Source organism: Aythya fuligula, chromosome 3 (genome assembly GCF_009819795.1).
Source record: "Aythya fuligula isolate bAytFul2 chromosome 3, bAytFul2.pri, whole genome shotgun sequence".
Classification (NCBI taxonomy): Eukaryota; Metazoa; Chordata; class Aves; order Anseriformes; family Anatidae; genus Aythya; species Aythya fuligula.
In genome coordinates, this window is record NC_045561.1 from 103877334 (window position 1) to 103891001 (window position 13668).

The 13668-nt window shown below is 42.5% G+C and overlaps 1 protein-coding gene across 1 annotated transcript; it reads right to left on the bottom strand.

Moving 5' to 3' along the window:
• Nucleotides 1-229: 229 nt before the first annotated feature.
• LOC116487501 (endogenous retrovirus group K member 21 Gag polyprotein-like) lies at nucleotides 230-1981 on the bottom strand. Its single transcript, XM_032184495.1, has one exon. The coding sequence runs from the start codon at nucleotides 1979-1981 to the stop codon at nucleotides 230-232; it is 1752 nt and encodes a 583-aa protein (XP_032040386.1).
• Nucleotides 1982-13668: the final 11687 nt, after the last annotated feature.

Genomic DNA, 13668 nt, shown 5'->3' on the forward strand with positions numbered 1-13668 from the left:
AGTTGGGCTATTTTGGTACCTTTCGGAATAAACAGGGGTGGGTTGAGCGTGTATGCCATGACTTTAATTTCTCCTACGTGGTCAGCATCGATAACCCCCGGAATGACCATCAATCCTTTAAGGCCTACAGAGGATCTACCTAATAGCAAGCCGCCTAATGGTGTGTTTGATAGTGGGCCTTGGATCCCCGTAGGAATGGCCGCTACAGACTTATCGGAAAGCGTGACGCTTACTGCTGTTGCCAGGTCCACCCCGAGGCTTCCTCTGGTGGCAGGGGCATTGCCGTCGAGAAATCCGCTCCGTCTGGCTGTGCTGCGGCTACTGTTGTCGTCGCGCGGCCGATCGCGCTCCTCTTGGAGTTTCCCTGATACTTGCACATCGATGTAGCATGTGTATTAGAACGGCATAGGTCGCAGCAGGGGGTAGCTGTACACTGTCTTCTGAAATGGCCAAGCCTTCCGCATCGATAGCATCGCCACTGCTCTTGGGAGTTGCGTCTAGAGGGACCACCATTGGGTCGGGACACTATGGCAGCCAAGGGATCACCAAGGGCCGATGCAACAGCTTGAGCCATCACAGCTGCTTGCTTGGACTGATCAACACGCTCTACCCTCTCTAACATTTCTTCGATGGGAGCATTTTTCGGTAGCGTAGCTAGGATGCTTTGGGTTTTTGTGTTCGCGTTGTCAAAGGCAAGCATTTTTAACATGCTCCGTTTCAAGTCTGGTGCTAGGTCAGGATGATCCATGACCGCTGTCCATAATCGGTCGATGAACTTGGCATAAGATTCATCTTGGGCCTGGTGAACTGAAGCAAATGGGGGAGCTTTGTTTTCTCCAGGGAGGGCAAAAAGAGCTCGTAGGGCAAGCTGTGCAGCTGTCCGATGAACAATCTCAGGGAACTGCAGCTGAAGCTGAGGATCGAAGTACGGGCCTGTCCCTGTCAGCATTTCAACTGTGGTGCCATATAGGGGGTCCCCCGTCTGACGCGGACGACTTGCTTCAATTTGTGCCAAGTGTAGCCATTCTCTCTCAAAAATTAACAGTTGAGAGGGAATTAACAACAGACGTGCTATGTTTTGGCAGTCGAAGGGACACATCAAATCTGCCTGGAAGATCCAATGAATTATCTGTCGTGCTGCCTGAGAGTGTAATCCATAATCTGTTACTGTTTTCCTGGCTTGTTGTAGAAGCTTCCAATCATGTGGCAGCCAGGATCCGGTGCCTTGTCCAGAGTCGACAATAACTGGGAATGCCAAGGAGGAGGAGGTGTGCCAATCTCCCTCGAGGATGGCGTTACGTATGATACCCGACCACCTGGTTGATATCGGAGTTGATGAAGCTGGGGCGGCCGGTAGCGGGGGAGAGACACCCTGGGTGGATTTATGGTCCCCTGGCGGCGGCGCGGATGCCGGGGACCTTGCATCGAGATTTTCCGGCGCAGGCGGCGCGGATGCCGGGGGCCTCGCATCGAGATTTTCCGGCGCAGGCGGCGAAGAGGGTAGGTTACAGGCCGCATCCGCCCCGGGCTCGGACAGTCCCTTAGCAATGGCTGCAGCCGAGTCCTTTATTGAGGAGGTCATGCCTCGAACCGGGGTTAGCATAGGATCCACCGGAAACAATTGTGATAACGAGGTGTCGGATGCCGTACGTGATGTTTTAGGGGCCCCAGACTGCACGGACAAAGCCTGCGTCGCTGCCATGACAACCTGGCGGTCGGCCTTCAGACCGTTTAGGGCATCAATCACCAAACGCCAGGTTTTACATAAATCCTTATCAAACTTTCCCCTCTTGGTAGATGTCTGCCATAAACGGTCTCCTATGAGTTGCCACTCATCCGGGCTAAAATTTTGGGGGGTCTCCTTCAGAAAGCCCTCATTCTGGGCCCAATTCACCAATGATTTAACCTTTTTCGTACTGCAAGCCACGCCTCTCATAGCGAGAATGTTAGAGAGAAGCTTCACGGCCGCCTCCGCCTCCATGGTTACGCAATCTCCGCCCCGCTGTTGCTCGGTGACGCCTCTTATCGCCCGTAGCAACTCGACTCCGGACGGCCTGCGCCGCAGTGTGATCACGTCAATTTCCCGCGGCCCTCCGCAAATTCCACGTCCCGCCGCAACTCCGTTTCCCGCGGCCCTCCGCAATTCCACGTCCCGCCGCAAAACCCCGTTCCCCGCGGTTTTCCGCGTGTCTCAGCGGGAATACCACGCCTCACCGTGAGTCCTGTGTACCGTGTTTCTGGGCCGGTGTCCGGTCCGCTCAAGCGCCGGTCGGATAGGCGCTCCGAAGTCCCGACGGCGCGGCGAGGTCGCGGCGCCGCTGGTCCCGGCGCCGCTGGTCTCCTGGTCTACCTGCGTTCGGATGTGCCGGCGCCGCTGGTGTCCCGCTGCGCTGCGATGTTTGTCCCGGCGAAGCTGCGATGTTCCGTTCGGGTCCTGTTCAGGTCTCAGCCTGTTCGGGCGCCATATGTTGCAGGAAGCACGGTCGAAAGCACGACAGACACACAGTAGAGTCAGATCATGCTCCATTTTATTGCCCGAATAGCCCAACTTTTATAGAGAACTTAACAGGGGTGGACAGTGTTTCACACAAGATTATTGGTCAAAGCACTCAGAAAAACAACCAGAAGAAAACAACCCCACCTGCAAGAAAACAGTCCCCTTGTGATTAGAAGTCACGTAGACCTTGTTTTCTGGTATCAGCTGCTGGCAGCAATGTTTTTCTGCACTCCTCAGTTGGGCGATGTGGGAACACTGTCATAGGAGCTTCTCACCATTACCCTGGTATTTTGGTTTGCTCAGCTGCAGCAGGCCGTGGGATCTGTGCTGTTTCCAGATTCCCTCAACATCTCTCTAGCTTCTCAACTTTTGAGGCAGTTTCAAACTGCCTTTCCTTTTATTAGAAAAGCTGTAATTACTATCTGAGGGCAACCTTTGTTATGACATGAAAAGAAGCACTCCAACTACTGTGCTAAACATTAGATGTTCGGCTGAGTGATAAAACACTATAATCAAGCCCCACATGTGACTGTCTCCTTCAACCAACCTTTGCATATGCAAGTGTTAAAAATTTCAAGTAATATAGTATTTATGAGGGCACAGCACAGGCTTGTGAAATGAATGTCCTATATTTTATGTGTTTTGAAACGGGAAAAGCCAAGTAACTGCTGCTGTGCGTGGTGTTCCCCTCTCCAATAAAACCAGTCCTGGTGGCAACGACATGAACCTTGCTTCTCTGCACGTGGGGGGCAGGTGCAAAGGTTTTAGCAATGTTTTTGGTTCTAAAAGTTTTTCCTAGTCACAAGTTCACATTGCTCCAAGGAGTGGCATTTACCTGGTCTCACCATTTGTGTGAACTCTGAATGTTGTTCAGGTTTGCTGGTGAAGCTGGAGGTGGGATTTCTCCAACCCACCTTTGCCCTTCTGAAGCTCCGGGGGCGTGCTCAGGTAGACTCTGAGTTCTCTGTAGAGTAAATGGAGGTACCTTTAGGAGAAGATATCATCACTTGGGGGTTTCTAGGACTAGTTCTGTCAACCTGCTGCTGGGGTAGGTCTCCTCTTTGCCATGCACGGGAAGCATGAAATACAGGTCAGCATCCAACCCCTCACCCCCAGCAGAGATGCTCAGTCCAGTGCTAGCTCTCAACCATCTCCAGGAGAAGCACAGTTAGGAGTCCAATATCGTTCTCCTTTGCAATGCATCACGGAAAGTAGAATATCTTTGTGATGCAGGATTTAGTATAGTTTGCAGCATTCCTACTGCCCTGGTACAGAAATGAGGGAAAACATTGCCATACATGACATTTGTTGGATTTGGAGAAAATGGGTAACCCTCTCTGCAACAGACTGATATTGGTGTGACACTACATAAGACTACTCCAGAGACCAGGCTGTGGTGGTCCCACAGGCGGAGATCAGGAGGGGTCTGATCAGCAAGTTATTGTTTCACCACAAGAAGTGATTTAATAAAAATCAAGCTGTCTTCCTCATTTATCAAGTTGAGGAAATCATATCTTCCCCATGCATTTTTGTCTTTGAAAAGACATCGGAAGCTTTCTGGAGCAGACCTATGTCTTTGTTGTATCTTGTGCAGCCAAAACACATCTTCAGTAATACCAAAATAGAACATAATAGGAAGCAACATCCTAGTAACTCTAGGAAACCACACTGTTGATGTTTGACCCATTTGAAGACAGAAGAGTTCAGGTTCTGATAAGACCACTCGTTCCACATATTCCATTCATATTTTCAGATGAACGGAGCTATTTTTATATACATCCTAAAGATTAGGCTACTATCTCCGGTGCTGAACTTTTCGTTATGATTTAAATTATATTGGATTTATATTGTATCGATTTGCTAAACAAATGCACAAATTAAATTGATTCAGAGATCTAAATATAGAAATATTGATTGCTGTAAGGTAGATCACTGATAGTTTGCTTGCAGAAGCCTTTCCTAGCATCACTGCTAAAGACAAGGTTTTCTTTCTCTAGGTTGTTAGTGTGCAGTTGGTTGTCAGTCGATGCAACATGTATGCATGATGCATCCAATACATGACAGATATTGTCTCTGATCTATGTTAGCAGTGAGGTGATGATTATTTGTGATTTGCTTAATCACAAAATAAGGAAATGAAAACAACTCAAGACATTTGAGCATTTAAACAGCTTTTAATTTTTTTGCTTAATTTCTTAGGACATGGTATACATGTTTTTAATAATAATTTTTAATTAAGGTTTTAATTACCTTTCCAAAATAAACCTATGTGTTTTTTTATAGTATTATTTTCATTCAGAATGTGATATAAAATATGACTGTATTTTACCATTGTATATTAATTACACTTATATTTACTCTGGGCATTCAATTTCATCATCCCTTTTTGTCATTATCATCGTTCTTCCCATCATCATACTGGAGATAGATAAGAAAGTGTTTTATACTCACAGGTGATTTGCTTTCCATCCATAGCAATATGCAAATGTATATATATATCTATAGTTCATATATATCTATAATTCAGTTAGCTCAGGTCAACTCATAGGCTTGTCCCTGCCTCCAAAAATTGATATTTTCCTTTAGTTCTATTTATTCCATTTTCAAAAGTCTCATGGTTACAATTTCCTGAGTGTATCAGTTTTTTTGGGGGGGATATTAATTCAATTCCACAACTGGGTTATTGCAATCAATCATTTTCCAACTGAAGTAAAAAGGTACTGACAACGTGACATCCAGTGTCACTGATTCATATGTGCATATATTAAACCTTTAATTTATTGGGATAAATAGTTTCCTCTTAATATTGTAATTGCTTAAACATGGCTGCTAAAAGCAGTCAGGGCTGAGACCCTGCATGTTCACAGTATCCAGCAACGGCAAACCCATCACAGTAATCTGGATTCAGGCTTCAGGCACAGCATGAAGCAGGAGCAAAAACCATCAACTCTTTGGCCCCAGAGCTATTCTCCTTCACCTCCATGCACGAAATCCTAATCCCTCCTTTTACAGGAGGCATTGGGAATAAATATAGTGCACAGCAAAAAAATACAGCTTTTGCTGGTGCACATCCTTGGGCTAGGAGTCAAAGCATGGATGCAGTGCTCGGCTCTGTATCATGCCCTCTCTCCCATTCTGGGAATAGATCAGCAATAAGCATCCTTGCAAATGTTTGTGTTTTTCTGCCCAGGAGTTCAATAGCTGGTGCAGAAAATACAGAGGAAAATACATAATTCCCTACAGAAGGGAGCACAAAATCTAGTCTTCTGCAATGTTTTCAGCAATCAGTCAAGAGTTTCATTTTTTTAAAGCACAAAGCCACTGCCCAGAAAAAAAAGCAACAACCCCATGCTGGAAAAGGGATAGATAGCTTGTGACTCCATTAGTATCTGCAGTAATGCCACACGGAGCAGGAATGCTTTGTACTCCCAGGCAAGTTATTCTTTAATGAAGTGGATGGTTGATGACTCCAGAGGATCATTTCTAAGCGGGTTTTTCTTTCCTTTTTCTTTGGTATGCCCCTGGCTGTTCTGCCAGTGAACAGGGACAAGAAGCAAAAAAGTCGGGATCATTTATACAGCAGTGTGCACCATCTCTCACATCCATCAGCACTATGCACTTGTAAAGATGTCATTACCATTTTTTCTCCTGTTTGCTGATAAAGCACCTTCTTAATTATTATTGATGATTCTTTTCCTGAACCACACATAATGTTTTACAAAATGTATGGGTATTTAAACCAAACTAGCCCTCTTTTTCCCATTATATGTTTCTAAAGGTGCATGCAGGATGCAATCTACTTTCCAAAAGGATAGAAAACAACCTCTGCCTTGAGGACCAGAAATGTACAGAAATAAAATGGAAAAACATGCGAAGAACATTTTTTGGGCAATTGTATATTGTAGGAAAAACAAACAAACAAACAAAAACAAACAAAACATAAACAAACAAACAAAAACCTCTAATCAGCTTCCAATATTCTGGCTCTCAATTTTATCACATTACTCCTGACTTCATTTTTCTGAGAAGGGATGAAGAGATCTCCATAGCTCTCTTTAAGTCACTCAGTTTCTGTCTTTTATGTTCCTTCTCTGCCTTCCCTCTGCTTTCTGGTCATATTAGTATTTTCTTCTGGTACTGAAAGGACACAACCAACCCATTATAAACTAATAAGCCAAACATGCCTGGAAATGATAGACAAATCTAAATGAGACTCGAGACTAAGTTACTATAAAGGATATTGTCAAAATAATTATGACATGGAAAGAGCTCAGCTGAAGCATCAGAGAAGTATTGCTGAAGACTGCATGCAAAGAAACACTGGCACGATTTTGCAAGGACATGTGGGGTTTGGAGAAGGCACGTTGCCACTCGGACTGCTTGTTTGTAAACAGCAGACTGCAGAGTCATGGAGGTCCAACCAATCTCATCTGCCAGCCCCTGAGAAAACTGACCTTCTTTGGCATTCCATCACGTTTTTAACATCCAGACAAAAATAGTCACTGTGGGTCAGATCCATGAGGGGTGAATGCAGTACATGGTGAGAAATTCAAGATGGCAGAACTGTGCTGGAGCTGTTCTCTGGTGGGAGACAGTATTTCCACCCTATTTTCACTAGAGAATGGAATAATAAGGTTCTTACTTCCTAAGTAAGGCCTTCCAGCCTCAAACATTCTGTGATTTCCTTCTCTGATTTTTGTGATTTTCTTCTGTGACAGCTAAGTTAAACTGGAAAGTACGTGGCAAGCACGGAGTGTGGGGTTCACATCACCATACTGGCTATCCATGTATCAGGCATCTAGTTTAAGCTAATAAACTTTTCCTATATTCAGAGGAAATAAATATGCATCTCTGGATTAATTTAGCTGACTAATTTAGATACATAAATATAGGTGTCTTAAAAGAGGGGATCTTCACATATACCAGGTGTTTAAGGTCCTACTGTAATGAGCAGCGAAATACTCAAGCCTCCAAAGAGATCTAGGGGGTGACTCATCGCATCCTAAAGCGGACATGCACATCTGCTCAGTTGAGCATCCCTGGCTGTTTTGACTACAAAACTACATTCATTTGGCTAAACATAGGTTTCGAGTGCTGTTTGAGATGCCCTGAGGTATCCTCCTGTCCTCAGCAGCTCTTGCAGAAGAGCAGACCTCTTTTAGTGTATTTTCTATGTCTGCCAGGCCCATGGTCTGATGCAACTCTCTTAAACCCCTTCTGACGCCAGTGTTTAGCCACCTGCCCTATCTATGAACACCTACACTTAGAGTAGAGGTGTTTACACATGGAGCTGAATCCCAGCCTCTGGGCCAAACTCACCCCTCGGTTAGCCAGGGAAGGCACTAAGCTGAATGTGTTGTGTTTTGCTGTATGCAGCGATATGAATCATTTAGATTTCTTTACTTTAGTAGGGTCACCTTCAGATGACTTCAACACTTCAGATCTGCTAGCACCTGTGGCCCTGTGTCTACTTGTTAACAGCAATTTTTATGCTTCAGTTACCTTGATTCATATAACATATTGAAAAGCTCCTGTTTCGTATACAAGTTTGTTATTGACAAACATTTGTTATAAAAATGGAAAACAGCCCCCAGCTAGTCCAACATATTTGTTCAAATGGGAATCTAGATAAAATAGAGACCTGTGCGTGCCTTGACATCTATATAAAGAGGAAAACTATACAATCCATTTCAGGACTTTTCATTTCTGGAAGAAAGATAAGCCCCTGATTTGTATTCTACTTCATCTTCCTTCAAGAACAGTCCTTACACTTTTATGAGTTGGAACAAAAAATACATTTAAACAGAAATGGCTCTCCTGCAGGCCCTTGGTTTGATGGAAACTTCAGAAAATGATACAATTGGCACAGTAAAAAATAAAATAAAATAAAATAAAATCTGAGTTTGGATTAAAGCTTTCATATTCACGTCTTCATAGTTTTATTGGGGCTGTGCCTATAAACCAAACTGAGAACTCCAAGTAAGTGGCCATAACTTAGCAAACCTTCGGGGGTTTTATTTTCATTTACTTTACCTTTTTATTGTCAAAAAAAAAAAAAAAAGTGTAAAAGACAAATGTGAAATAGTTCCTAAGAACATATGAAAGTTCTCTGAAGTTCTGCAGCTGAGTGGTGATCAAATAATTGTGTGATAGCTGGGAGTCTCTGACCCTTGCTTCTGAGGGCCATTGTGCGAGACTGACATATGCCATTGCCCAGATGTTATGTTTTACTATTTCCATCTTTTTAATAGACTTCAGTTTCCAAGTTCAGGGAACACTAATTGCAAGCTGTTCTGAACATATGGAGGCTGTTCAGTTTTACAGCAATTCAAAGAATAACAGGAACTCGTAATTGGAAGGTCATAAAATACAATAGGCTATTTAGGAGATAAGATGAAAACAAGATAGGTGGAGATGCATTTATCACTGACAGTTGTACTTGCTGTATCTGATGAATTAGGTTTTAGTATGTTTTAGTTGCAGAAGAATAAAAACATGAGCAAAAACTTTTCCTTCTAGAAGCTGTCAAGTGTTTCTTTGCTGTTCTGGGCTTATTGCTGCAAGAGCCTCAGTTCCCCTGGCTTCGATGGGGTTGCAGTATCTATTTTTCACATCAGGTCTCCCATTCAGCATTGGCAGGCTGGAACTGCAATGCTGTCAGGCAATGTAAATACACCTTGATTTGTAAAACTCAGTTGTATTTGCCTATTTCTCACAAAAGGGGCATAGCCTGGTAAAGACAGGAGCAGAGCTACCACTTAGAAACACATCACCCCGCAGCAGGGTACTGGTGCTTATTACCTGTAGCCCAAGAATACTCTTAGTTATGTAATTCCTGGCCCTTCATTTTTTTACTCCTAACTGTCCATCAGTTCCAGATCTGGAGCATCATCCGTCACCCCCACCTTCCGTGCATAGAGGTGGATACATCACGCAGCATCCACAGGAACATGCTCGACCCTTTTCTTCTATTTACAGTTTTCCCCTATAATGTATACCTGAATAAAGGAAAGAGGCAGGGATTTATTTATTTATTTTTTTTTTCCAAATACAATGCAGAACTCATGCATGAAAAAAAAAGATAAAAATAGGCAGAATTCTCTTGTTTACATCTCTTTAAGATAGGAGCACCTTGGGGATGAGAATTGGGCCAATGCAATTAGACTGAAGAACCTGAAAATGATTTACGTGAAACTTGCCAGGTGAGCTCCTGAAGGCTTTGATTGCTTATGCCCTTTGTTCTCCCATTCAGCTGATTCCTCATCCCAAATGCCTGTCGCTGATGCAGAAAGAAGCAGAAATTGCTGCTGGCAGAGCTGGGAGCTCAGGGAGCAATGGTGTGGGGAAGGGCAGAGCTTCCCTGCCAAGCAAGAAGCCTTTGCATAAACTAATCCCCTCCAGGGCTCTTCAGGTGGAATTCCCTTTTCTGCCAGGATGATACTAAATGCCAGCCTAGCTTTTGATCAAGCCAGGTTCAAAGCTGCTTTTGGTCTTCTGAAGCTGTTTCAGCCTCCTTAAGATTTATTTTTTTTTTTAAACTTAATTTTTCTCCCTGTTTACACATTTTAGAACCATGTCTGTGAGCTTTAAGATTTAAGGTTTCTAAAGCACTGGAAAAATAAGATGCGGAAATCTCACATCTCCCTTTCTAGTTGATAGAGAGATGTAGACACTTCTGGAATGTGATTCATCTTAACCTAAAATTAGGCCTCCTAAATAGGACAGCTGAATTGTACCCTGGATTGTCTATTGCTCTCCTTTGACTACAAAGTGAGCCAAAGGCGATGGGCTCAGATGTAGCTGTTGACATAGCAAACATCTAAAGCTAGGTGAGATAAATCCCACTCACAAATTTTGAAGAGTAGTGTACTTGCATAGGCTGAACAATGACTTTTAATAAGAGTACGGAGAATAAAATGGCCACATCTTTCAGCTGTGATTACTGTAATATTGGAGGAAATTTCAGTAGGATAGTTAGGATTATACTTTATTCTTTAATAAACTTTCCGGTACATGTAGGAGACCAGTTCACTTTGGGAAATTTATTTGTTGAATCCCATCTTGGTTTTATATTTCCAGGAATAAGATCATGGTTCTCTCAGTTGTATATATGAAGTGTAATCCACAGAATTATTTCTGCTATATTCTTTCAGTCTGCTCTTTACTCATGAACTGATCTTTTTTCACACTGAAAATTCCATGTTGTTTCCATCAGACGTGGAGCATATATCGTTTTTTTTGAATTAGAATGATAAAATAAATAAAACAGTAAGTCTTTTGATATTACACGGTACTTCTAAATTACAGTAATAACTTGCAGATAACAGCTCATGTTCCATCTTAAGACCTGTGTATTTCTTAAACATTAGTTTATCTTGCAATTAGATTGTGCGAATATTATCATATCACTTAAACAGATTGTTCATCTCAGTGCTAATGCCTTCAATGGACTGCCATAAATTACACTCACTGACATTTTTCCTGTAATTTAGGTATCTGTACATCCAAATAGCGACATTTTCTTAGAAGGATATGTGGACGTAAAACTAACATAGTTACATACAGCCTACCCAGAAATGCATGTACAAGTTGACCACAAAGTCTGTGAATCCTGTTAAAAATAAATTATGCAGTTTGCATCCACTAAGATACCTAAACTATGAAATCCAGTTTATCTAACTGCAGACATCTAAAGTGCTACATCTTAAATACCAAAGCAAACCAGTCATCCTAAAAAAAGATCTGATATTTCCTATGCAGTCAGTGGTGAGATGTCTTCAAAGGAAGATCCTGCCTGCCTGGATTTCTGGAGGACTGATTCACTAAGCATCTAAAATGCAGGCATAGATAAGTTATCTAAATTAAGCTTGCTGAATCCCATCACAGGCACCTATTCTTCTTTAAAAATCAGTGTTCCCATGGAGCTTAATGGGAAATTGCTTGTCTTTACAGACATTAGTTTAAGAGTTTAACCCAGGTCCTGAAGGAAATTTGTAGCAGAGCTAGAAGTAGGAACCATCAGGTGCTTTCTTAGGGCTGCCTTCAGTTTCCAGACTTTGGCATCTTCTGCCCAGTGAGATGCCTGATGACGTCTGAGACCTATGTATGTGCTGGTAGGTGTGACCAAGACACAAGATCTAGGTCCTTCTGGACTGGTCCAAGAGGAGGGGATGATCCTTGGTCATCTCAAAGAACATCAGATGCCTTTATACAAGAAACTGCATTAAGCTCCCAGTTTCTGTGGCAGAATTTGAGAAGCTACAAGCCAACCATTTCCAGGCTGAAGTGTGTAGTGGCTTTATTAGCTGGAAGATGTGGCAGGGCTTTTCTCTTTCCCTCTTGATCAAGTTTTATTCACAATCAGTATTTTCACTCCATGCCCCTACTTCCTCAGATCTGTGGTGTTTGTTATTTTGATAATCACATGTAGGAAACTATTGTTACCTGTTTGAGAGTTCCTTTTTCATAAACACCAAAACCAGCAGCCTCCTTCATACCATTCTTACTGGCAAAAGTAACTCTTTGCTACTCAGTCTGATAACTGGATATCTTTATTTAATCTAAATTAATGACAAATAACAAGAGCATTTTAGAAATAGAGCCATCACCTGATTAAGCCAGAGACATGGAGAATCATGATCTAGTTCTTCCATCACTTTCTTAGGTGATCATGACTACTTTCCGTTATCATTGTGGGTGAATCATTTTTATCTTTATTTCAACCACTGGTAGTAGGTTAAAGTGAGAGGAGAATACCATAGAAATGATAAACTGAAAGGAAGGTCAAGTTGTGTTGTGCTCTGCAGATGTACCAGCTCATGCAAAAACCTCTTAGTGGTCAGGATAACATAGCTGGGCTGGCCTCAGGCCCTGCAGCTGAGTTGCTTCACATCCAGTCTTGAAGGGATGTGGATCTGTGGTCACTGACCTGTCTGCACCCAACAGGTCTCCCTCACCTTCCTTGTATAGATAAAGCCTGGGTTTTAAGCCTCTAAACCCTTATATCTATCAGTGATCAGGTACCAAGAAACAAGAATTTATCTACAGCAGCCAGCCTAGGCTGCAAGGTGCTGAGCTCTTTCCACTCTGCTGAAAGAAGAGCTGAGGTAGCTCAGCACATTACAGGATTAGGTTCTAGTTGCCTAAACCAGAACCATTTTTCTCCCACCTTCCTAGCCCTCTCCAGCTCTGTAGGTATCAGCTATTATCCTTTATTAGCTTTAATAGCACTATTGTTGTTCTTCTTTAGCTAGGTAAAAAAATCTGTAATCCAAGCTGTCTGAAAATTGCCTGATAAAATGTTTGGAGAAAATTGCCACCCACATACTATATTCCTTTGCAGTGTATGTGAGCACTGCCAGCCCTGCTACAAGATGAGAGAACATGTATTTACGAATGCACATACTTACTCTTAAACATAAATATACTAATCCAGACAGGAAAATTGGGTGGGGGAAATGTTTATATGTGGTTTAAAAAAAGCTATCAGGATAGACATGCTAGTCAACTAGCTCTTTAAACATGAGCTCAGCACCTTTGTTTTCCTTGTACCTCTTAGTACTTAGTAAAGGTACAGAAGGAATTAAAGCTATTTACTTGCATGGAAAGGAATCAGACTCACAGAAGCCAAAGTCTTAATAGCCAAGTATGTGAAAGTGAGCATTTAACCTTGTGTTTTGGTAGTCATAAAAAAAAAAAAAGTAAGAAAAAAAAAGTTGTTGACTTAAGTCTGCATAGGAATTGAATGAATAAGACATAGCACAGGTAAACATCCTAGTAAATGGGATCAGAAGAGATCTTATTAAAGGTAAAAGGGGAACGTTCCTGTGTAACTGCTTTCAACTCTATCTTATACAGCATTTAGCCAAAGACTGCTCATGAATGGGTACTTCATTTCAGTCAGCATACTGTAGGTAACATTTACTTTACATTTTCTGAGAGATTCTGCTTCTAGAGTCTGCCTATGACAGCTGCTTGATATTTTGTGTTTTTTTTTTTTTTTTTGGTGAATATTCCGGTGATAGCACTCTTTGCTGTTCCTCGCAGTAAGCTACACCTCACATTTCTCTGAGATATTAGCTTTGGGAGCTAAATACTCCCTCAGTGCCTGACCCAACTGGACAGGAAAGTCCTGCATTCCTCCTTGACACTGCCAAAGGTGGTAGGATTCG